Source organism: Choloepus didactylus, chromosome 10 (assembly GCF_015220235.1).
Source record: "Choloepus didactylus isolate mChoDid1 chromosome 10, mChoDid1.pri, whole genome shotgun sequence".
Classification (NCBI taxonomy): Eukaryota; Metazoa; Chordata; class Mammalia; order Pilosa; family Megalonychidae; genus Choloepus; species Choloepus didactylus.
Window position 1 is genome coordinate 129,435,971 of NC_051316.1, and position 23,112 is coordinate 129,459,082.

At 59.7% G+C, this 23,112-nt stretch overlaps 1 protein-coding gene across 2 annotated transcripts in view; it reads left to right on the plus strand.

Moving 5' to 3' along the window:
- Window positions 1-5,877: 5,877 nt before the first annotated feature.
- Window positions 5,878-23,112, plus strand: part of SARDH (sarcosine dehydrogenase) — a 64,665-nt gene continuing 47,430 nt past the window's right edge. The window contains exons 1-11 of one of the 2 annotated variants that reach the window (XM_037797382.1): window positions 5,878-5,950; window positions 6,457-6,507; window positions 8,404-8,762; window positions 9,751-9,929; window positions 10,849-11,028; window positions 11,251-11,374; window positions 11,508-11,608; window positions 15,827-15,931; window positions 18,359-18,488; window positions 21,168-21,254; window positions 21,541-21,631. In XM_037797382.1, coding sequence (XP_037653310.1) covers window positions 8,432-8,762; window positions 9,751-9,929; window positions 10,849-11,028; window positions 11,251-11,374; window positions 11,508-11,608; window positions 15,827-15,931; window positions 18,359-18,488; window positions 21,168-21,254; window positions 21,541-21,631 — 1,328 coding nt within the window. In that variant the 5' untranslated portion in view covers window positions 5,878-5,950; window positions 6,457-6,507; window positions 8,404-8,431. Of the gene's footprint in view, window positions 5,951-5,979; window positions 6,508-8,385; window positions 8,763-9,750; window positions 9,930-10,848; window positions 11,029-11,250; window positions 11,375-11,507; window positions 11,609-15,826; window positions 15,932-18,358; window positions 18,489-21,167; window positions 21,255-21,540; window positions 21,632-23,112 lie in introns of those variants that run through there. The other variant, XM_037797383.1, reaches the window with a different exon arrangement.

A 23,112-nucleotide genomic window follows, 5' to 3' on the forward strand; every position in this document is an offset into this window, starting at 1 on the left:
TGTGGTCAGAGAATGTGCTTTGAATAATTTCAATCTTTTTAAATTTATTGAGGCTTGTTTTATGTCCCAGCATATCATCTATTCTGGAGAATGTTCCGTGAGCACTAGAAAAGTATGTGTATCCTGGTGATTTGGGATTTAATGTCCTGTATATGTCTGTTAAATCCAATTCATTTATCAGATTGTTTAGGTTTTCAGTTTCCTTATTGGTCTTCTGTCTGGTTGATCTATCTATAGGAGAGAGTGATGTGTTGAAGTCTCCCACAATTATTGTGGAAACATCAATTGCTTCCTTTAGTTTTGCCAGTGTTTCTCTCATGTATTTTGTGGCACCTTGATTGGGTGCATAGACATTTATGATTGTTATTTCTTCTTGTTGAATTGCCCCTTTTATTAGTATGTAGTGGCCTTCTTTGCCTCTCAAAACATCCCTGCATTTAAAGTCTATTTTATCTGAGATTAATATTGCTACACCTGCTTTCTTTTGGCTGTAGCTTGTATGAAATATTTTTTCCTTCCTTTCACTTTCAATTTCTTTGTGTCCCTGTGTCTAAGATGAGTCTCTTGTATGCAACATATTGATGGTTCATTTTTTTTGATCCATTCTGCAAATCTATATCTTTTAATTGGGGAGTTTAATCCATTTACATTCAACATTATAACCGTGAAGGCATTTCTTGAATCAGCCATCTTATCCTTTGGTTTATGTTTGTCATAGTTTTCCCCTCTCTCTATTAATATCCTTTATTGTACCCATACTGAATCTCTTTAGTACTGAACCTTTCTCCAAGTCTCTCTGTCCTTTCTTTGTTTCTCTGTCTGTAGGGCTCCCTTTAGTATCTCCAGTAGGGCAGGTCTCTTGTTAGCAAATTCTCTCAGCATTTGTTTGTCTGTGAAAAATTTAAGCTCTCCCTCAAATCTGAAGGAGAGCTTTGCTGGATAAAGTATTCTTGGTTGGAAATTTTTCTCACTCAGAATTTTAAATATATCGTGCCACTGCCTTCTCGCCTCCATGGTGGCTGCTGACGTTCATTTTTGGAAAAAAAAAAGACTTAGTAAATGCAGAAATGTATAAAGAGAAAAATAATTGTTCCATCAAGGCTTAATTGCTGCTAATAGTTGGCTTTGCTTTCTTCCAGGCTTTTTGTTCTGTGCATGTATATTTATCCATAGATGCAGTTTTTCTTTACTTTTTTATGAATCGGAGTGGCCCTTGACACGCACATCTGCCGGCTGCTTTGCACCATCAGCAGTTGTTTGGCTGTAAGTAGAGAGCCTGGTGGCAGCAGTGGAAATACACAGAGGGGTGGATGCTGGTGTGGACTTGCGGGCCAGGGGCTGGGGGTCCAGGGGTCTGCAGGTCTCTCCCTCAGGCCCAAGCTCAAGACCCCACACCCGTGTTGGAGGCAGGACAGAGGGGGACGGGGGAGGTGCAGAGGGGCTGTGTGCCTCCCTGCTGTGAGAATGAAATTAAGTGTAGCTTTCACACAGAATAGGTGTGGCTTGCAGGGTGGGCCAGTTAAGAAATTGGCAGAAGGTTAAAAAGACAAACTGTAATCCACAGTCAGTCCCCCTGCTTATCCACCCACTATCCACAGTCAGTCCCCCTGCTTATCCGCCCACTATCTACTATCCTTGCAAGGTGGAGACTTAGGGTAGAGGTTCCCAAAATAGCCTCATAACTTGTTACCAAACTAGCCCAGACTGGCTCTAAAGAGGCCTGGGCTTAACCATTATAGTCAGGGGTGGAGAGTTGTTTCAACCATTCCTAATGTTGCAAATTTTCAGGGAAAACCTATCTCAAATGTTTCCAATTTGGGCAGGCTGCATGTTGCAAATTTGCGTGGGCTACTTAGGCTTGTGGAATAGAATGTAACCTCTGGAGTATCAGCCACTAGAGAAACAGGGGAGGGACTTGCGGTTAGGCGTAGGGAATAAATACTGCTGGGTCTATTGTTCTGCACGCCAGCCCCCACATTTAGTTAGGCACCCATTCTTGCAAGACCGTGAATAAATTCTTTTCTTCTCCACAATCGGGTGAGCGTTTATTCCTTTTTAGGAATAATGCTTGTTTCTCACACTGCTGAGCCAGCCCCCATCTAGGAAGCCCACCTGGCACGCCCTGTCCCCGATCACCGGCCCCCTCCCCTGCATGGAGATGGGAGATGATTTCTGCCCTTTTGACCAGCCCGGGAACATGGGAGTTCAGTCCTCAAGGAAGAAGGGGTGATGGCTCAGGGTGGGGGTAGGGGGCATTTTTCTAGGACATGATAAATAGTTGGAAATGATGGCATGTCGCGGCTGCTGCTTCTTTCAGCCTATGAAGGTGCTGTCTTTAAAATCCATTTCCCACTGGAAGACCCCTGGGTGGTCTACAGGACACAAGAGAACGGGGTCAGTGTGAGCAGAGGGTCAGGGCCAGGTTGTCCGAGCTCGAGTCCGACCCACCACTGCCTGCGGTGAAACCGAGGCAGTGCAGCACGAGGTGCTCAGAACCGGGGCAAGCATTTGGGACGACGTTGCTCAGAGATCCCTGTCTGCTTTCCGCATGATTTGAGGCTAAAAGTGGAATTGCTGGTTATAAGAACTGGAGCCCCCATCAAGGGAGTTTAAGCCAAAAGAGAGTATTGGGCAGAGGGTCTCTTAGAAATTAAGGGCAGGGATCACAGACGTGGGGGCCCGAACTTGGGGCCTTGGCCTTGGCAGTGGGCTCGCGGCAAACTGCCCCGCGGGGGTCCTACCCCCTCCACCGCCTTGCCCTGGCCGCCCTGGCCCTGGTGATTGTACCTGTCCTGGTGCCGGGTCACAGCTCCCCCCAGGATGTGATGTTTGCATACGGCCCCCAGGGATCCCTGTCTCCGCAAAGCCTCTGCCTCCCCTGGGGCTGAAGGTGTGGGCAACCCTGGGGACCCCCACCCAAGCTTTGGAGAGCCCCCAACTCCTGGCCCAGACACAGCTCTTCAGAGCCCTCTGGCTCTTCATCATCTGCAGGACCCCCTACTCCCTGCTGCCCTGTCACAGGGTGGGGGGTCCCAGGAGGGCTTATGCCCCTAGAGAAACAGCAGCAGGGAGAGGAGCCCGAGAGAGGGGCTCGAGCTGTACCCCGGCAGCAGCAGAGACCAGTGGGATCTGCGAGAGGGCAACGAGGCCGGGTGGGGAGTGCAGCCCCATCGAACTGTGTTGGCTCCAGTTTTACAGAAGAAGATTGGAAGTCTGGATTTTTGTAGGAAATCTCCAAAGCAACAAAGTCAAACAATTCCAAGTGCTGCACAGATCACGTCTGGGCGTCTTCTGCCCCCAGCTGGCCAGGTGAGGCCCTGGGGGGTTGGCTGAGAGGGCCCAGGGGTCTGCGTGGTGGCAGCGGTGGGGGTTGGGGGGTGTCTCAGGTCCGGGACTATTTCCCTCGCCCGCTGCTTCCCCAGCCTGCTTCCCAAATGCCCCAACAAGGAGAGAGGGGCCCAGGCAGGGCCTGCAGACTGCTCTCCCAGCGTCCCCCTCAGTCAGTGCCGATAGAGGCACGGCCTGCAGCCGAGGGCATGGTGCCCTGAGATGGTGTGGAAAGCTGGCTCAGCACCGGCCTGGCCCCAGCAGGCGCTCCACGAAAAGGGCTCCAACCCCACCCTCCAAACGCTCACAAAAAGCATCACAAACAAATCGCATGGAGTGAAATGGTGCTGCAGAGGGTGAGCCCTGGCACACAGCTACTCCCGCTGCCATGGGCATGGCATGCCACCAAGGGTGAGCCCAGGCCCTGCAGCCGCCCCCGCCTGCCCCTCGTGTCTGTGCTGGTGGAGGGGAGCACCCACTGCCTCCCGGGAAGGACCATCCCTTTCCCTTCCTCCTTTGGCAGGGATATAAAACATCCTGTCTTTAGGAAATCACAGGGACAGTTGATGGCAAGATGTTGTTTTCCTTAAGATTCCTATTGGAAAAGTGAAGTGTTGTCAGTGTAAGTTCAGCCCCCCCAACTGGGCTGGACATTTTCCCGAGTTGCCTGGGTCCAGTGCCCTCTGGTTGAGCTCTATCTCGCTTTTCTTATCCCTGCAATGGACAGCAGTGGGCCCTGAATCCCAAGAGGAGGAATCCAAAGCACCCAGCACTCTGCCCACCTCCCAGTGGGTGCTCCGGGCCACTCAGAGATGTTGGGAGCCAGAAACAATGTGGCTGGTGTCATTTCCTTCTTGTCCAGTGTCCCCTCCTCCCCAGCCCCACCCCCCGCTCCACCCTGGACATGTGCCCAGTCCAAGGGGGCCTGGTGGGAGGCAGGGGCTGAGGGCTGGCCAGGGCCTGCCCCAAGAGGCCAGGCCTGAGCAAGCAGGAGGAGACATGGCCTGTCCACGTGGGCCTGCACTTGCAGCCCGGAGGCCGCCCTTCAGCTCCGACAAGTCCACCAGGCTTTTCTTCAAAGGCCAGTAAAGACAGAGAGAACTAGAGCTCAGGGAGATTCACAAAACTTCTGCACAACTGACATGGCAGGGCTGAGTCCCTTTTGCCACTGGGGAAACTGAGGCTTGGTGAGGGTAGAGGGGATGGGACCAGCCCAAGACCGTACAGCAGGACCCTGTCTCAGCGTCCCTGCCACCTCCCGGGTCACACCCTCCAGGCGCAGATCAATGACAAATCCCAAAACCCTGAGTTGGCCCCCAGCCGCCACCCCTCATCCAAAGTCCAGGGTGGATGTGCTGCCGGCTTGGCCTGTGCTAATTTTGCAATAGTTGGTGCTTGTCTCTGAGTGTGGGGTCAGGAGAGGCCTGCGCTGGCCTGGCCACAGCTCCGGGTCCACTGCACGCACCCCATGTCCAAGCGCCCAAGGAGGACTTGGGCCTGGTCCTCTCTACCCCGTCTTTTCTGCCGAGTGTGTGTGGCCCGGCCTGGGACTCCTGGCCCTCACCTCTGCTCTCCCCAGGGAGGCCAGGTGCTTGTGAGGCAGCTGTACCTTTTGGAGGCCATGGGATTGAGCAACCGTCCCTCTGCCCACGTGGCAGGGACTGAAAATGGTGGGAGTACAGGGTCAGGACCCAGAGCCGATGCCACCTCCTCTGAGAAGCCCTCCTGGGCTCCCCACCTCCTACCCCTCTCTGGGTCTGCCTTCTTCTGCAGACTGAGCTCCTCAGGGCGGGCAGTAGGGCTTGGTTGTCACTGGGTCTCCCAGCAAGGCTTTGTATACAGTCGGCGTTTGGTGAATGTAGTGGACAGACAAGCTGGCAGCAACACACACAGACACCTGTCACAGCCGTCCAGAGAAGTCGGAACAGCTCCCTTCCATGTCCGTCCAGTTTCCTTGGGGTCCACGTCACCTGGGCTGGGAATGGGCAAAACGCCCCAGTGGCAGAGTCGGCCTGCAGGGCTCGAGGCTGACTCCCACCAGCTCACTGTGGGGCCCGAGGCCAGCGGCCCCCTGTCTGGGCCCCGGTGTCCCCAGCAGTCAAGCGGAGTCAGGAAATCCTGCGACCGAGAACAAAACACACCTGCAGAGCTGAGCGCCACGTGGACGGAAGGCGAGCAGCTTGGGGGTGTCCCACCAAACGATGGGAGGAATTGGGGAGCTGTGGGGGGTGCACAGAGCAGCTCAGGAGCAGCCGTCCTGACTTGGCTCTGAGGGCAGCAAGCCCCCCATGGCCTGTGCAAAGGCCCCGAGACTCCCAAACAGGGGCTGGGCGGGAGCTCCTAGTGCAACCCGAAGGCCCCTGGGCCCGGCGCAGGGCTCCCCGTGCGGCCCCGCTGCCCGTCCCACGGCGGGGCGGTCACAGCCCCGTCACCCAGCGGTTGGCTGGCGGGACCCACGCCTGCTCCGCCTCCAGGAGGGGCCGCTGGGTGGAGGGTGGGACGCGCCGCCCGGCTGTGGGCGGCGACAAGGGGCGGGAAGGCCAGGATCCCGCGGGGCCACCGGAGGAAGGAGGGCGCAGGGGCCGGCCGGGCACTGGCAGACGTCGGGGGCCAAGGGGGGCAGGTACGCCCTGCAGGCTGGGAGCCGCCACCACCGCTCCCCGCCGGGGCCTGCAGACCTCCCGGGCTGGGGGGCTCAGCCCCACCCCTCCGGGAGCCCGCGCGCTCCCCCTTCCTTCCCCCCAACAGCTGGTGGGGCTGGCACCCCGCGCTCCCCGCTGGCAGCTCCCGCCTCGGCCTGCGGCAAAGCCTGGGGTGGGGAAAGGACGGCGGAGGTGCTGACTCAGGGACGGGGGGAGCTGGTTAATGTTCTGTGGGAGGCGGGCCGGGGGCACCAGGGCTGCCGGCCCCCCACCCCCAGCGCAGCGCCTGGACGGCCGGACTGGTGGCACGTGGCAGCTTTCTGGGCCGGCGGCGCTGCCCGGGCAGGCAGGGGGAGGCGGGAGGCTGGGGGTCCAAGGGTAGCCCCTGGTGCTGTGACCCACCCCCCCAGGGCTGCCCGGGCGGGGCCGGGGCCTGCTGGAAAAGTCTACCACGTGCGACCGTGCCAGGCTGAATTCCCGCCATTAGGACACGCTCTTTGGGGCTCCCGGAAGACTGAGACACTTTCAAGCACTGGAGGTAGGTGCAGACCCCGAGACGAGTGGGCCTCCCCAAGCTTAGGACCCCCTCCCTTGGCAAAGGCAGGCCCTCAGACAGTGGGGGGCCACAAGGGGCCAGAGGGGTTGCTTCCTGCCCCCAGCCCTCCATAGCCTCCCTCTCCCCAAAAACCCTCCAATCACAGCCCTCTGCTCCCTCCCCTGCCCCCCCCATCCTTCTGGGAGGGGGTCACATGGTGGGGGGCAGCTCTAACCATCCTGAGGGTTGGGCCCCCCCCCCCGTGCCTGGTGAGGGTGGGACAGGCCTCGTCCCCCAGCCTCCCCTCCCACCACCATCCCCGTGGCATCGTGGATGGGGGAGTGGTGGCCAGAACGGGGCAGGACAGCGCACAGACTTTGGGTTCACATGGGCCTGGCCCGGGCCCCAGTGCGGCCACTTACTGGCCATGTGACCTTGGTCACCACTTTCCATACCTCGGTCGCCCCCTCTGCAACGTGGGGAGGCCTGTGGACCTTGGGGTGTTTCTGTGCTTGCTCAAGGACAGGAACATGGAGTGGAGCCCAATTAAATAGCTGATGCCCATGTCACCACAAGGGTTGTGGCTACTTCAGCATGGCCATTGCCACATCCCTTTACTCTTCCTGTGACACCATCAGTGGGCACAGGAAGTCCCCGTCTGCCCTTCAGACATCCTCTCCTTCCACGTTGGGCTGCACCTACCCCAGGGAAACGTGGCCGGCATCTTCTCACCCAAGAATGGGGCCCTGTTACAGACTTCTCCTTGTAACTTTGGGGGACAGAGAAGTCTGGGAGGGCTTCCTGGAGGAGGAGGGATGTGCGGTGCGCTCCAGAGACCGGCTGGGAGCACTCTGAAGGAGGAAGAGGCAGGTGGGGAGGGGGCTGGTTAAACCAGCTTCTGAGCCCCTACACTGGAAGGGCTAGCCCTTCTGCCTTGGGTCCCAAAGGGCTGGGGGCCGATGGGGTCCGGGGTTGAGAGGGGAGTGCCCCAGGGAGGTGTGCTAGATCCAGCCTCAAGGGCTGGGTGTCCCGCTCCAGGGCAGCCCTGCCTCCCACCCTGGGCCTCCAGGGTCATTGTCAGAGCCTACTCTGATGTCTCTGCCTCCCCCAGGCCTGCAGCCAGCCCCCAGGCCACAGCACCAGGGTCCCTTCCCCAAGCACAGACTAACTGGGTCGCGGGCGCCCTTCAGAGGTGTCTGGAGTCCCGATGGTGCCCTCAGTCTGGGGGATAGCCCCTCCACACTCCCCACCCTGTCATGCCCTCACGTCTGCTCTCTGCAACCATGAGTTTCCCTGAGAGACCCACACTCCTTTTTTTCTCCAGCCCCTCCCCCTCTGTGCTCAGGCCCTCTCCCCAGCTCCCTCGCCTCTCTCACCAGGTACCCCCATGTTCCACCAAGGAGACTTCCCTGCCCATCGTGACAACCCCTTTTCTGTGCCCCTCTGGTGGCCCTGACATCCCTCTGCAGAGCTGCTCACACTTGGTCATAGCTGCTGTTCCCTGTCTACCCCAGGGGCTGGCAGAGACCTCCCACCCCTCGCCGTGGTCTGCCCTGGGCCGGGCACAAAGTCTGACATATTTAGGCCCTCAGTAACCTGTGTGCTGAACAAACACATGAATAAATAAGTGAATGACTCAATGAATGAGTGAATGAATGAGTGAGTAAGTGAATGACAATGAATGAGTGGATGAATGAGTGAATGAACAAATGAGTGAACAAATGAATGAGTGAGCAAGTAAATGAATGAAGGAGCAAGTGGGCGGACCCCATGGGAGGCGGCAGGGGAAGCGCGTTCCCAGTGGTGGGAATGGCAGGGAGCCCAGGACCTCCTTGGCAGGCGCTGAGCGTGTGTCCCCACGGGTCCCCCCCTGCACCCCAGCGCTGACTCTCTCCCCAGCTCCCTGTGCCGTGAACGCCGGGTCCCCATGGTCTTGCTGAGTCGAGCCCTGCACATGGCCGCCACACGCCCTCGGCGGAGCCCCTGCCCGGGCCTGCAGCCGCGCCCCCTGACCAGTGCGGCTGGCCCCACGACCGAGAAGAGCGTGCCGTACCAGCGGACACTGAAGGGGGCACAGGACCCCAGGGCGGTGGTCCACGGCCCAAGCCAGCCCCTGCCCCACACGGCCAATGTGGTGGTCATCGGCGGGGGCAGCTTGGGCTGCCAGACCCTGTACCATCTGGCCAAGCTGGGCGTGAGTGGCGCCGTGCTGCTGGAACGGGAGCGGCTGACCTCGGGGACCACCTGGCACACAGCGGGTAGGGGCCCGGGCCACAGGGCAGCTGGGGAGGGCCTGGGCGGAGCGGGGACCTTGAACTCCTGGGGCCACCCCTGGGGCCTCTTAGAGGCAGCAGAGCCGGAGGGCAAAGAACCACTGAGCAAAGCTGCGTGGTCGGCCCGAAGGAGGGCAGTCCAGGGCCACGTGCCCCTGAGGTCCCTGAAGAGCCATGGTGGGGAGGAAGGAGCAGAGGGGGCCTTGGAGGGCAGACCTGGGAGCAGAGCCGGAAGCCCAGGCACGGCCCATTTGCTGGGCAAAAGCCCCTTCCCCTAGACTGGGCAGCCGAGGTTGAGGGGCTCCCATGGGGGGTGGCAGATAGGGGTGAGGCAGGGAGGTGTCTCACAGCACCAGATGCTTCTGCAGTTCCCATCCTCTGCATTACCCAGCCAGCATGTATTAAACACCTGCTGTGTGCCCTTGGCTGGAGGTGGGGGAGCCAGGTTGGTCCATCTCACTGTGTCCATCCCTGAATGCAGAAGTTGGGGAGAGAGGGGCACGGCCACTCCTGCGAGCTGGGACGGGCCGGCCCCACACGCCACTCCTCTCGTTCTCGTTCTTCCCGTCCACCGTCCGCCTTAGCTGAGCCTCACCCCTGGCCTCCCACTCCCCCTCCCCGTCTCAGCTCTCTTATTGGGGAGCACGTGGGGTGGGTGTCAGTCGGTGCTGGGTCCTTAATTTTACCTGTGGGATAAGGACTCCCACATCCGTCGCTCGTGCCCCGAGACCATCCCTGTGGCAAATCCAGCCCAGGGCTTGGCCCCAGCAGGGGCTCCAGAAGTGGTGCCTTTGACATTGTCCCTCCTGGAGCTGCCTCAGGCTCGGGGCCCACCGTAAACACTGCTCGGACCCCGCTGGGGCTCCCCGGGGCCTGCCTGACAGCTGGGACGCCTGACCCGCCGGGGCCCTTGTCCGAGAGGGGCCTACTCCCGCCCCCCAGGGCTGAGCAGTCTCCCCTCCCTGCCGGCCAGGCCTGCTGTGGCAGCTGCGGCCCAGCGACGTGGAGGTGGAGCTGCTGGCCCACACGCGCCGCGTGGTGAGCCGCGACCTGCAGGAGGAGACCGGGCTGCACACGGGCTGGATCCAGAACGGGGGCCTCTTCATTGCCTCCAACCGGCAGCGGCTGGACGAGTACAAGAGGCTCATGTCGGTGGGTGGAGGCCGGGCCCCCGCGGTTCCGTCCCTCGCTGGGCACCTGCTGCCCACCTGCTCAGGGCCCGGCCAGGGCAGCAGCTGCATGACTGGCAGAAGCTCACTGTTCGGGGTGCTGAGTGCCCCTGGGTGCCTGGAGGAGGCAGGTGCAGCCCCCTTTACTAGGACGGGGCTGAACCCCGACTTCACAGGCCCCCGGGCCCAGTCTCTGGGGGAAGAGGTCACCCCACTCTGCGCCAACTCCCCTTCCTCCCCTCCCCGCCTCCTCCGTCTTCTCCCCCTCCCCCTTTGTGGTGTCTCATCAGCTCAGACACACCCACAGGAAGCCCCCAGCCCCATCACTGAAGGGCAAAGGCCCTGCCACTCTTCATTCACAATTCCCGGGCAGAGAATCTGATTGGTTTAGCTCATCTCCAGGTGGGCGAACCCGCCGTCTTGATGAACCCAGTCTCAGGACACTGATTGGCTGCCCTTGGGCCAATCACGTTCATCGGGGGCGTGGCCTAGCTGACCCTAAAGACTCATCCCAGATGGAGGGAAACTTCTGTTTCTGTCCTGGGGCTGCCCGCCTCGGGGGAGACCTGGCCCCCGGCCCCCAAACATGGGACCCGCGGGGGTTATTTTATTTCTCACCCATTACCTCTCCCACCCTACCGAGGGGACGTTAAGCGACGAGTCCAGGCCACACGCTAGTGAGCGGCAGAGCAGGGCTTGAACCCCGCAGTGCAGCCCAGGGACACTTCTCGCTGTGCTCGGCCCCTGCGTCCTCGTGCCCCAGGAGGGCCGGGCCGGGGGTCTTGGTGCCCGCCGAGGGTTCCGGGTGGGAGTGGGGCTTGGTGCTCAGAAGGGCAAGGCAAGAAGAGAGGTGCCTGGGGATGTGCTCGGGCGGCTCAGGGAATGTCCCCTCGACCCCCCAGCTGGGCAGGGTCTACGGCGTGGAGTCCCACGTGCTGGGCCCTGCGGAGACCAAGGCGCTGTACCCGCTGATGAACGTGGACGACCTGTACGGGACCCTGTACGTGCCGCACGACGGGACCATGGACCCCGCTGGCACCTGCACCACCCTCTCCAGGGCCGCCACTGCCCGGGGAGCCCAGGTACCCCCTACCGCCCGCCTGCACCCCTCCCCCCAGCCCCCGCCTCCCACCCTAAGGGCCCCGGGTGCAGGAGGCCAGGGACAGTGGGTTCTCATGTGAGCCTCAGCCTGTCCATGGACATCTAGCTCTGTGCGCCATTCCGGAAGGGGGCTGTGAGAGGGCCAGTGGTCCGTGTCCCTGGGGAGACCTGGCAGCTTTGGGGGCAGCGCCTCTGGCCCCCAGGTCATTGAGAACTGCCCAGTGACTGGCATCCGTGTGCGGACTGATGACTTTGGGGTGCGGCGTGTTGCGGCTGTGGAGACAGAGCACGGCTCCATCCAGACGCCCTGCGTGGTCAACTGTGCAGGTGGGAAGGGGAGGCCCTGCCCCTGCCCAGCTCTGCAGGGCTCTGCCTGGGCCAGGGCGGGCGGGCCAGGTGTGGCGTCGTAGCTAGGGCAGACGGGTACCCCCACACTGACCATCGTGCGTTTCTCCTGCAGGTGTGTGGGCAGGTGCTGTGGGACGCATGGCTGGAGTCAAGGTCCCGCTGGTGGCTATGCACCACGCCTATGTCGTCACCGAGCGCATCGAGGGCATCCAGGTAGGCGGAGGGCCCCGGGCACTTCCCGCCAGGCTCTGAACCCTGCAGGACTCATGTGGCTTCCTCGCTGCCCCAGCCTTGGTCACCCCGTCTGTGAAATGGGAACATAGCACTGTGTTTCGGGGGGTCTAAGAATTCAGGGAAAGAAGCCCCAGGGTACCCATGATGCCGTGGACATTCCCTGGCCCTGGGGGCAGGCTTCTCATTGGGGCCAAACCACAGTCCCAGCCTGTCCTGCGTGGTGCAGCCCATCTAGCTGTCTGCAGATTCTGTCCCCAGGCATCTTAGGGGCTCCCTGAGGGTTTGCATGCTCCCCAGTAGGTCCTGGGTGCCTATCTTGGGGGGCACTGATTCCCTGTCCTCAGAGTCTCCCTGAGAACCTGGGTCTGCGTCTGCCCAGGGAGGCCAGCAGGCCTAGGGTGCACTGGCTCGGCCCTGGGGCTCTGTGCTCCCTGCCCTCCCTCTTCTCCTCCCCATCACCTCCTCTCCTCTGTGGTGGTGGCTGGAAGGTTCCTGCAACCTTGTTACTGACCATCTTTCTTTACCTCCACTCATCCCTCCTTCCCTCCCTCCAGCCAGCCAGCTCTCCATCTATCCTTCCATCCATTTATCCCTTTATCCCTCCATCCATCCTTCCCTTGACCCCTCCCGTCACCCAGCCCTCCATCTTTCACCCGCCATCTGTCATCTCCCTCTGCAGCTATTCCCACAGCACTGTTTAAACCCTGATATGGATCTGGCTCAGCTAAGATTTTGGGGCAACAAGCGTGGTGCACCATGGGGGAAAGAGGCAGATTACGCTGGCATGGCCATTCCCAGGATCTTCATGAAGTCCCAACCCGGCAGGACACAGCTCACCCCCTTCCCTCCATCGTGCCTTTATCCCAGCCCCATCCATCCACCCCTATACGTCCGTCCCTCCAACCATCCCTTTTTACCACCATTCTCCATTTCCCCAATCCATTCTTCCTTCCATCCTTTCCTTCTTTCATTGTTCCTTTCTCCTTCTGGTCTTCTACCCTCTGTCCATCCTCTCTTGATCCCTTTCTCCACCTCATCTTCCCTCCCTTCCTCCAGTCAAGTCCTCCTTCCATCCATCCTGCCATCCTTCCCTTCACACTTCCCTCCACCTAATGCTTCATCTGTTTCTCCATCCATCTGTCCCTCCCTCCCTCCCCCTTCCATTCATTCATCCTCTCACCCTCCATCTATCCCTGCCTCCCTCCTCCCATCTGACCCTCCCTTCCCCGTCCCTCCCTCCATCACACACTGGCTGGGTGAGCTGGGTTGATGTCAGGGTCCAGAAGCCAGGACTACAGCTGAGGAAAAGACCTTGTTCTTGGGCGGGGGAAGGTTACAGGCGAGTGAAGAGGGCTCCGATGGGGTAAGCACAGGGACGGCGGGAACTCCCGGCCTGGGTGGGCCTGGGAAGGCTTCCTGGAGGAGGTGATGTCTGGATGAAGCACTGAAGGACGAGTGGGGCGGCCAGGAGACGTGGACAGGGATGTGCGCAGAACACGGCAGATGTTGGGGGACCACCGGCAGCGCAGAGAGCAGGGCCAGGGTGCGGGGGGAGGGACAGCGGGTTCGCCTGTGGTTGGAGCCCCAGCCAGCGGCTCTGGGATGCCTGGCCCCGTCCCACTGCCCATCCCACTCCGGTCTCTGCGGCACGGAGCGTGGGGGTGGCGCGGGGGGCGAGAGCCTGGGAGCCCCTGGTGGGGAGGAAAAGCCGCCCGCGTGGCTGGAGCCGTTCCCCCGGGTGGCCACCAGGAGTCGCCCGCTGGCTGCCGTGTGCTCCAGAGGGCCGGCCGAGCTGGGGCAGGTGGGCGGCGGGCAGGGGTGCCCAGGGGGTGCCCACGGAGCCCAGGACTGGGCCTCCGTCTCTCCATCCCTGGTTCCCCCTCGGTGTCTGGCTTTGAGTAGCCCTTTCAGGGAAGAAGCAGGCAGAATTCATGCAGAAACTGTGAATTCCAAGTCAGAGCTGAGGCTGGGAGGTCAGGGGTGGGGGCCGTGATTTTGGGGGCCAGCCAGCGCCCCCGTTTGGCAGCTTGAGGCCCCGGCCCCTGGAGCACAGGGAAGAACCTCCAGTCCCAGAAGCCCCCAGAACCCATGTAGGAGGAAAGAGGAAATTTGGGGCTGGGGGCAGGCCCCTCACCCCCAACATCCCGTTGGCCGTGTGGTGATTCTGGGAACCCGCCCTTCCAGACGCTGCCGCTGGAGTCGGCGTGGCCGGAGCGAGTGACCCCCACCTGCCCCCCGCCATGGCCTCACCCCCGTGTGGGCTGGAGAATAAGCTCTCTTCCTGCCAAGGCAGACCCCTGAGCTGGGGGCCTGGGGGCACGTGTGGGAGGCTCCCCACGCCGGGCCTGTTCTTGGGGTGCATGCCTGCCCACCCCTGTCAGCACGTCTGGCCAAGAAGCACTCCAGGCTTTGGCAGCCTGTGCTGGCAGGTGCTCCGGTGGGCTGGCGGGCTCTGCGCCGGGCCGTCTGTGCCCACCCTCACCCCCACCCCCACCCCCACCCCACCCCCATCTGCGCCTTCCAGCCTTGGAGTTCTAGGGCTCTGGGCTGGCAGCCGAGGGCTCAGGGGGGGAGCACAGAGTGGGCCGTGCTGCCCCCGGGACTCCTGTCCCAGGCCCAGGTCCTTGCCCAAGCTCTGTCCCCTGCCCCACTCCCCTTGTGCACTTGGGCTTGTCGCTGCCTCTCCCTGGCCTCTGTCTCTGCATCCATGCAAAGCGGGGTGGGCTCGGGTGCCCTCCCATGGCCTTGTGTTCTGCTTGGCATCCCTGCCCACTCTGCGGAAGGAACCAGCGGCCTCCCCACCAGGGCGCGGCATGGAGGGGGTGGGAGCCCCGGCTCTGGGTTTGAATCCCACCTCTCCCATTTCCCAAACTCGGCAACTCAGTTGAGCCCCAAGCCTTGGTCTCCTTTCCTGCAAAATGGGTGATGCCAGAGCCTCCCGCCCAGGGCTGTGCTGAGGAAGGAACAAAGTGATGGAGCAGGAGAGCTGGGCACGGTCCCTGGCGCACAGCAGGCGCTGATTACAGGGTAGCCGCACTGCCACGGTGATGACAACGACAGCAATGACAACAGGTGTGGGCCAGCCAGCCAGGGTGGGGATCCTGGAAGAGGAGATCGTGGAGCAATCAGGCAGGCTTCTCGGAAGAAGGGGCAGACAGAATTTGGACAGGGAGGAAAGGAGAAGCAGATGGATGGGAACGGACTGAGGCCAGGGAGTTGGGGGCAGCGGTGGGTCCAGGCACAGTGGGGCAGCCAGGGCAGTGGGCTCCCTGCTTGGGGAGGGCAGGGAAGGCCCCGAGGATGCAGTGGGCATCTGGCAGCTGGGGAAAAGGGGGGTCTGATTCTACTGGGGAGAAAGTCAGAGGCTCCCCTGGTCACCTCTAGAGCAGCTCTGGGGTTTGCTGGCTGGTTTTGTTTTTAGAGTAGTAGAGATAGCACAGGTGATGACGTTTTAAAAACTTCCTGACAGCAATCCCTCGATGCCAGGTGTCATCACTCTGATTCTACAGAAGAGCAATAAAACCAAGTTCCTAGAAACCCCTGGCTAGGAGGCCGGGGGAAGGCGGGCGAGGCATCTCTAATTTCTTTCAACCCTCCATGTTTTATAGTTTTCAGAGTAAAACTTTTGTGTTTCTTTGGCTGTATTTATCCCTAAGTATTTTATTCTCTTTTGAGACTATTGTACATGGAATTGTTTTCCTAATTTCATTTCCGGACTGTTCATTGCTCATGTGTGGAATTAGAGTTCCGTATCTTGATCTTGTCTCCTGCAATCTTGCTGAACTCATTTATTAGCTCTAATAGTTTTAGGTGTGTTTCTTAGGATTTTCTCCATACTCATCTGCAAAGGGAGACAGTTTTCCCTCTTCGTCTCCTGTCTTGCTGCCGTTTGTGGCTTCCTCTGCCTCGTTGCCCGGCTACAGCGATGCTGACCTGAAGTGGCGGGAGTGGACACCCAGCTGTCCGTGCTTCCTTCCTCTGCCTTGGCTGTTATTTTACGGGGCTTGGGGAGGAGAGACTCGAGTGGGGTGGTTCTCTCACCACGTGTGACCCAAAGTTTCCTGTCTTAAAGGACCTACAAGGGGTTCATGCCTTAGGGGCCCATTGGGGGTCCATCCCCCCAGGGTGGGGGGTGGGGTGCAAGGCGCCAGGTGCCCACCCGGCCATGGCAGACCCCGAGGTCCCACTGCCTTTCAGAACATGCCCAACGTCCGTGACCACGACGCCTCTGTGTACCTGCGCCTCCAAGGGGACGCCCTGTCTGTGGGCGGCTACGAGTCCAACCCCATCTTCTGGGACGAGGTGAGCAGCCGAGGGTCTCTGCGTGGGCTTTAGGGCTGTTGGCCAAGGGGGCTTCCTCCCACGGGGGGTTGTGGAATGGGTGAAGGCTGCATCTCAGTGCACCTCTGCCCTTCTGGAAGCCCCTCATCCCCTGCCCTGAGAAGGGGCGGCTGGAGCTCCCTGGCCCCAGGGGGTCAAACCCGTGTGGTTTGACCCCTGAAGAGCACGGCCCCCGGGCAGAGCCGGAACTGGGAGGTGAAGGGCTTTGCCTGGGAACGTCAGCAGCTGGGGGCTGCACAAGCATGTGATAGTGACCTTGGGAGACGGATACATGGGGGCCCTTCGCCGGGTCAGCAAACAGTGCTGGGCCCTCCCTCGCCCCGGTGTGGCCACAGTGGCCCCTGCCCAGACCCCAGGCTCCCCTGTTGACTGCTGGGGTGACTGCAGCCCCTTGAGCATGCGTGGGGTGCCCTGCTCCAGGATTCCTGCACTCAGGCCACACACTGAAGGATGGAGGCTACTTTGGGCCAGACGCAGGTTTACTTTCTAGAGAAAGGAGAGGGAATAAGATAAAAGTCCCTGTCCCAGGGCGCCTATATTTTGGTGGGGAGGCACACAAAAAGCAAACAAAAAAATAATGCAGTTTTGAATCATGATTCATGCACTGGATAGAGTGAGCAGGTTTGGGTTAAATCTCAAGAGACTGGGGTGGAGGGTTTCCTTTAGACTGGGCAGTCAGGGCAGGCTTCCCTGAGGAGGTGATGTGTGAACAGAGCCCTGCAAAAGTCGGCTTTCTTCCCAGGAAGAGATGAAGGGTCTGAGGTCAGGTAAGCTTGCCTTTCTCCAGGAACAGCCCGGCATGGTCAGTGGTAGAGGTGGGCAGGGGCAGGGTCTCGTGGGGCTTTTTTTTTTTTTTTAGACTTTTTTTTTTTAAATTTTATTTTGAAATAAATTCAAAGTTACAGGAACAGTTGCAAAAACAATACAAACCCCATACACAGAACTCCAGCATATCCCGAACCCCCTCCCCCGATACGCCAATCCACCAACTTTAACATCCTGTCACACCACCATTTCTTTCTTTCCTTCCCTCCCTCCCTCCCTCCCTATCATCCATCATCTTTTATTTATTTATTTATTTAATCTTCATTTTATTGAGATACATTCACATACCACGCAGTCATATAAAACAAATCGTACATTCGATTGTTCACAGTACCATTACGTAGTTGTACATTCATCACCTAAATCAGTCCCTGACACCTTCATTAGCACACACACAAAAATAACAAGAATAGTAATTAAAGTGAAAAAGAGCAATTGAAGTAAAAAAGAACACTGGGTACCTTTGTCTGTTTGTTTGTTTCCTTCCCCTATTTTTCTACTCATCCCTCCATAAACTAGACAAAGTGGAGTGTGGTCCTTACGGCTTTCCCAATCCCACTGTCACCCCTCATAAGCTACATTTTTATACAATTGTCTTCGAGATTCATGGGTTCTGGGTTGTAGTTTGATAGTTTCAGGTATCCACCACCAGCTACCCCAATTCTTTAGAACCTAAAAAGGGTAGTCTAAATTGTGCGTTAAGAGTGCCCACCACAGTGACCTCTCAGCTCCTTTTGGAATCTCTCTGCCACTGAAGCTTATTTCATTTCCTTTCACATCCCCCTTTTGGTCAAGAAGATGTTCTCCGTCCCACGATGCCGGGTCTACATTCCTCCCCGGGAGTCATATTCCACGTTGCCAGGGAGGTTCACTCCCCTGGGTGTCTGATCCCACGTAGGGGGGAGGGCAGTGATTTCACCTTTCAAGTTGGCTTAGCCAGAGAGAGAGGGCCACATCTGAGCAACAAAGAGGCATTCGGGAGGAGGCTCTTAGGCACAACCATAGGGAGGCCTAGCCTCTCCTTTGCAGCAACAGTCTTCCCAAGGGCAAATTCCATGGCAGAGGGCTCAACCCATCAAACCACCAGTCCCCTATGTCTGTGATCATGTTAGCAACCATCGAGGTGGGGTAGGCCAATACCCCTGCATTCTCCACAGAGAGTGGGTCATGGTGAGGCCTTTGAGGAAGGATTTTATTTCATGTGTCATGGGGAGCCATGACAGGCTTGAGAGTGAGGGAGGACGAGGGAGTGGAGGGCCGAGGAAGCAGGGCAGGATGGGAGTGGAGGGCCTAGGCCAGGGTGGCAGTGAGGGGGGGTTGTACTGAGACCGGGAAGCAGACAGACCCTGCTGATGGGTTGCTGGGAGGAAGGAGGAAAGAAAGAACGAGGGGTCCCGAGGGTGAGCCTGTAGCCCCCCAACTCATCCAGGCAGAGAGGAAGCCGGCGGGGCCCTGCCTGGCTCTGCTCAGCTCACACCCCGCCCCTAGGAGGCCAGACGCTTGGCCCCGGGGACGCCCGCCCTGGCCCAGGGCCCCAGATCCATCCCCTGCCTGCCCCCACAGGTGTCAGACACGTTTGCCTTTGGCCTCTTCGACCTGGACTGGGACGTGTTCGCCCAGCACATCGCAGGTGCTGTCAACCGGGTCCCGGTGCTGGAGAAGACAGGGATCAAGTCCACAGTCTGTGGTCCAGGTGGGTGAGGGGCCTTGAAGTCCGGGGCTCCCTGCGGTGGACAGTGGCAGCTACTCGGTGCTCCCGGGGCCAGGCCTGGGCCACTCCCACGCTGCCTCATCGCCCACTGCTTATTCCCCTCCACGAGGGCAGGTGCCGAGGCTTCAAGGGGGCAGTGGTTTGCCTGGGCCACACGGCCGGGGCTGCCTGCTCCTCCTGGGTTCCAGGCCCCGTGCTGACTCCCGGACCCGGTGGTTCCAGGGCTTGGTCTCTGCCCCTGTGGGGTGGGGACAGGGAGCAACGGAAGGGCCGTAAACCCAGGCCTGAGAGCTCTGTCCCAGGCAGCACCCTGGGCTGTTGGCCTTGCCCCGGCTCTCCAGCCTCTACGAGAGCAGCAGGAGGGTGCAGAGAAAGGTGGGTTCAAAGGAAAGCCCGGGGCTCCCAGTTGCCCCCCTTGGGTTCTCTGGGGCACCGCCTCTGTGTGCGGCCCTGGCAGCTGGTGCCCAGTGGATCATGCACCAGGGAGGGGCGGCCTCCGACCCAGAAGGCTTAAGTGTTTGACTAAGGCCACAGCTGGTTCCCGCAGATGCGAGGGGTCTGAGTTGTCTCCACACAGCCCATTGTGGGGAGCACGCAGTGTCGAGGGGAGCAGTGGGCACACAGCTTGGCGCCTGGGGCCCCAGGGCAGGGAGAGGGTCCTTGGACTCAGGATGGAGCTGTCGACCGAGCCAGGTCACAAAGGCTGGGAGGAAGCAGAGAAGGATCTGGAATAGGGGCAGTGCTCTGGCAGAGACAGCAGTTCCTGCACACGTGAGCGAGCCAGGGACACGGGCCCCCACCCCCTGCAGAATCACAGGTGCTCCCACCTCCTTCCTTGCACACTCGGCCTCTGATCTCAACAAATACAAGAAAGGGGTAGGGTGAGCACTGCCCCCATTTTAGGGCTGTGAGAGAGAAGCTCGAAAGATGCAGCGTGTCCCGGTCAAGGGGACTCGGTGTCCAAGAATCTGAGTTGCAGGCATGGGCCCCAGCATCTCCCTGGCAGAGCCAGGTGGAGACAAACCAAAGGGTGGCCCCGGCCGCTGACATGCCCCTGCCACTGTCCCCGGCTGTGTGGGGTGGACAGCAAGACTCACAAGGCCCAAAATAATTCCGGGGCACGATAACCCTGCGAGGTGCTCTCGTTTTTAATTAGACCGAGGAGTCCTTACTCCCACGGAGCCCCGTTTCAGGGGAATGTGCCTGTGAGGACATTTGGTTCCTGGCTTCCCAGCCATAATGGGAAGTTTCGAGTGGGAAATCATTTCTCGTTGTCAAGGAGGACAAGCGTGGTCGATGGCCTTTGGCTGGGAGTCCAGCGCCCCTGGCAACGTGGGCGTCTGCTGGGGCGGGCAGGCCAGGGAGGAGGCTGGGAGGTGTCACTTTTTAAACAGCCAAGAGATCCCCTGCACATCCTGCCTGCTCGTGTCTCAAACCCTTGTGAGGTCACTCAGAACTTCCGTCCTGCTGTGGGCCTGGAAATGTTCCCAGTGCTCCGAACGTGCTCCCTGAGCAACTGGAACGCGGCCGCAGCCCCACTGCCTCTCGCCATCCTGGCCATCGCCTGTTTCTCCCGAGCTGCCCCGTCCCCACCCAGATGCCCACGCCAGCCTTCACCCTTGACCCTTGCAGCCCGGCCTCCACGCCACGACCCCAGCACAAATCCTGAAGCTTCAGCCCATGGCTCCTCACCTTGGCCTCTGAGGCCCTCCATCTCTGAGCCTTTGCACTCGCTGTGGGAATGCTTTCCTTCTATATTCTCCCATGGCTGGCTGCCTCCTACAGCTCAGATGCTGGCCCTCAGAGGGTCAGCACCGACCACCTGCTAATAGTCAGCTCCTCAGTCGCTCTCAACCGTCTTATCCCATTTTATTTTCTTTATTGGAAATTCTCCTTTTTGTTTCTTTATATATTTACTCTCAGTCTCCCTCACTCCCCTATAACTCCCCCAAGGGCAGGACTTGTCTGGTTTACAGTTGCCACCCCAAGGTCCAGCCTGTTAGGCTACAAATATTTGGGGACTAACTCATACCCTGTGAAGCAAGTCCCATCATCCCCATTTTATAGATGAGCAAACTAAGGCTCAGAGGGGCAAAGTGACTTGTCCAAGGTCACACAGCTAGTAAGGGGTAAGAGCAGGACTTGAACCCAGGACTGTGGCTGCATGACAGGGGCCAGGCTCTTTATAGTTGTGCCTGAGAGCCATGTCCCACCTTATCTGGCAGTGGTCCCAGGTGTGTGGGCAGCAGATAGTGATGGGAGGCTCAGTCCCTCTCCCAAAGAACTTATGATCACTCATTCATTCAACAAACATGCATCAAGCACCTGCTGTTCACTAGGCCCTGTGCTAGGCCTCGGGCCACGGTGGTGAATGAGCCCAGTTGCTGCCCTGGGGGTGCTCAAGTCCTGGGGGCCAGAGCGATGGGTCCCCAGCAGTCACAGAGCAGGATGATGGTGAGGGAGAGGCCCCCTCGTTAGCAGGTGAACAGGACAAACCTGGACCTGGAGGCTGGTTCTCATGGCATGCTGAGGCGCCTGGGGGAAGATGGGGAGGAGCCAACAGGGAGGCTGCCTGGAGGAAGAGGACAGGCAGGTCTGATGGAGGCGGCCCCTGCAGACCCCTGTCGGGTGGGTCCAGCTTCAGCCTTCCCTCCCCCTCAGAATCCTTCACGCCCGACCACAAGCCCCTCATGGGGGAGGCTCCTGAGCTCCGCGGCTTCTTCCTCGGCTGTGGCTTCAACAGCGCAGGTGAGTGCAGGAGGCACCCGCCCTGCCCCCCCGGGGCACTGCCCGTCAGCGCCCAGGCCCCCCGACAGCCAACATGGCCATCTCCAGGCCCTGACGGGTGAAGAGAGGAGAGGTGGGGCAGGCTGGCAGGGAGGGGCGTGGTCCTTGGGGAGGCGGGCAGTGCCCCCGGGGTGAGATCCAGGGCTTGGGGTGGGGGGTGATGCTGCCCATGGAGATGGGGAGGGGGCATGGGATTGGGTGGTGGGCCCTGGGGCAGCCTGGAGACGCACTGCTGTGCTCCTACCAGGAATGATGCTGGGTGGCGGCTGTGGGCAGGAGCTGGCCCACTGGATTGTCCATGGGCGCCCAGAGAAGGACATGTATGGCTATGACATCAGGCAAGTGCATGCCAAGCCCTGCTCTCCCCTCCCACGGGCCGGGGCGGCTGCAGGCCAGGCGGGGTGCCCTGAGGGGTAAGGGCCATTGAGATAGGAGCTTTCCCTGAAATCCAGGAGGCTTCCTGGAAGAGGCAGCCATGAGGGAAGGGAAAGAGGAAGGCTGCCAGGGGTGGGGGGTGTGCTGTGAAGGGCAGTTCTGTGGCCCTTTGCCATTTCTTGGACCTCTTGTCCCGGGTTCTGCCTGACCCTCTGGACAGTTCTCAAGTGAGCAGCAGATCTCCTCACCCCACTTTACAGATGGGGACACTGAAGCCTGTGGAGCAGGAGGGACTGAGCAAGGTGGCGAGAGAGCAGGACCCAGCTGGGATAATCTTTGTTAGTCTGTGCAAGGGTTAGGAATGCAGGCTTGGAGCCAGACAGCCCTGAGCAGGGGTCCTGGTTCCATTGTCCACTAACGGGGTAACCCATGCTGAGTGGTGTGTACACCTGGATCTCAAGGATAGTGGCATTTGGTGCCGTGGGGCTGTTGGGAGCAGTGAGTACATTCCAGTAGATGAAATACTCAGCCTCAGGCCTGGTGCACGAGAGCTGAGCATCCCTGGAGCAGCTGATGGGGAGCTGGGAGCATGCCGGCCACTCGAGCACCTTCTGCAAGTCAGGGCCATCTCTGAGGAGCCCAGAAAGTGACCCAGGTGCTCCCGGTCAGGGACGAGGACTTGCAGCTCTCCTCTGACCCAGCCTGGGTCTCAGCCTCTGCAGGTTCTTGAGCTGCCACGCACCTTCCTGCCTCAGGGCCTCCTACATGCTGTTCCCCTGTGTGGAATGCTGTTCCCTACCTCTGCACCAGGCTAATTCCTGCTCATCTTTCAGGTCACCCCTCAAACATTTCCCCTAGAGGGGCCTTCCCTGGTGTTCAAGTCTTTCTCAGTTTCCTTAGAAGAGCAGGGCCTTCCACCCCACCCTCCAATCCCCAAACCCAGTGACTGTGGGGGTGGGGGTGGGGGGGCGGCTCATGGAAGCAGAAGGTGGGTACCTGTCCCAGTCCTGCCACAAGCTGGCCACGTGAGCCCAAGTCCATTCTTATACTTGGGCCTGTTTCCCCATCTGTAAAATGTCCAAGAAGGGGAAAGTAACAATCTCCAAGAGGTCCCATGGTGACTGCAAAGCCTTTTCAATATACCACCAGCCCCCGTGATTCCAACCACCGAAAGGAATGTGCCACAGCCCAGACTGGGAGACCGTGTGGGGTGTAGTGTCAACACGTGGGGGATGCCGACTCGCCACTGGGGGGACAAGGGAACGGGGCCCCGAGGCCCTGCAGCCAGGTGGGGGCAGGGGGAGACTCGAGCCCCTCCCAGCCCTGCCCCCCACCCCGGGTTTTCAGATGGGGGGGGTTGAAAGCTGCAATAGCCCAAGGAAACATCTTTACGACCTGCAGAACTCCACCTGCCCTCTCCTCGAAATGTTGGGGAGACAGCCAC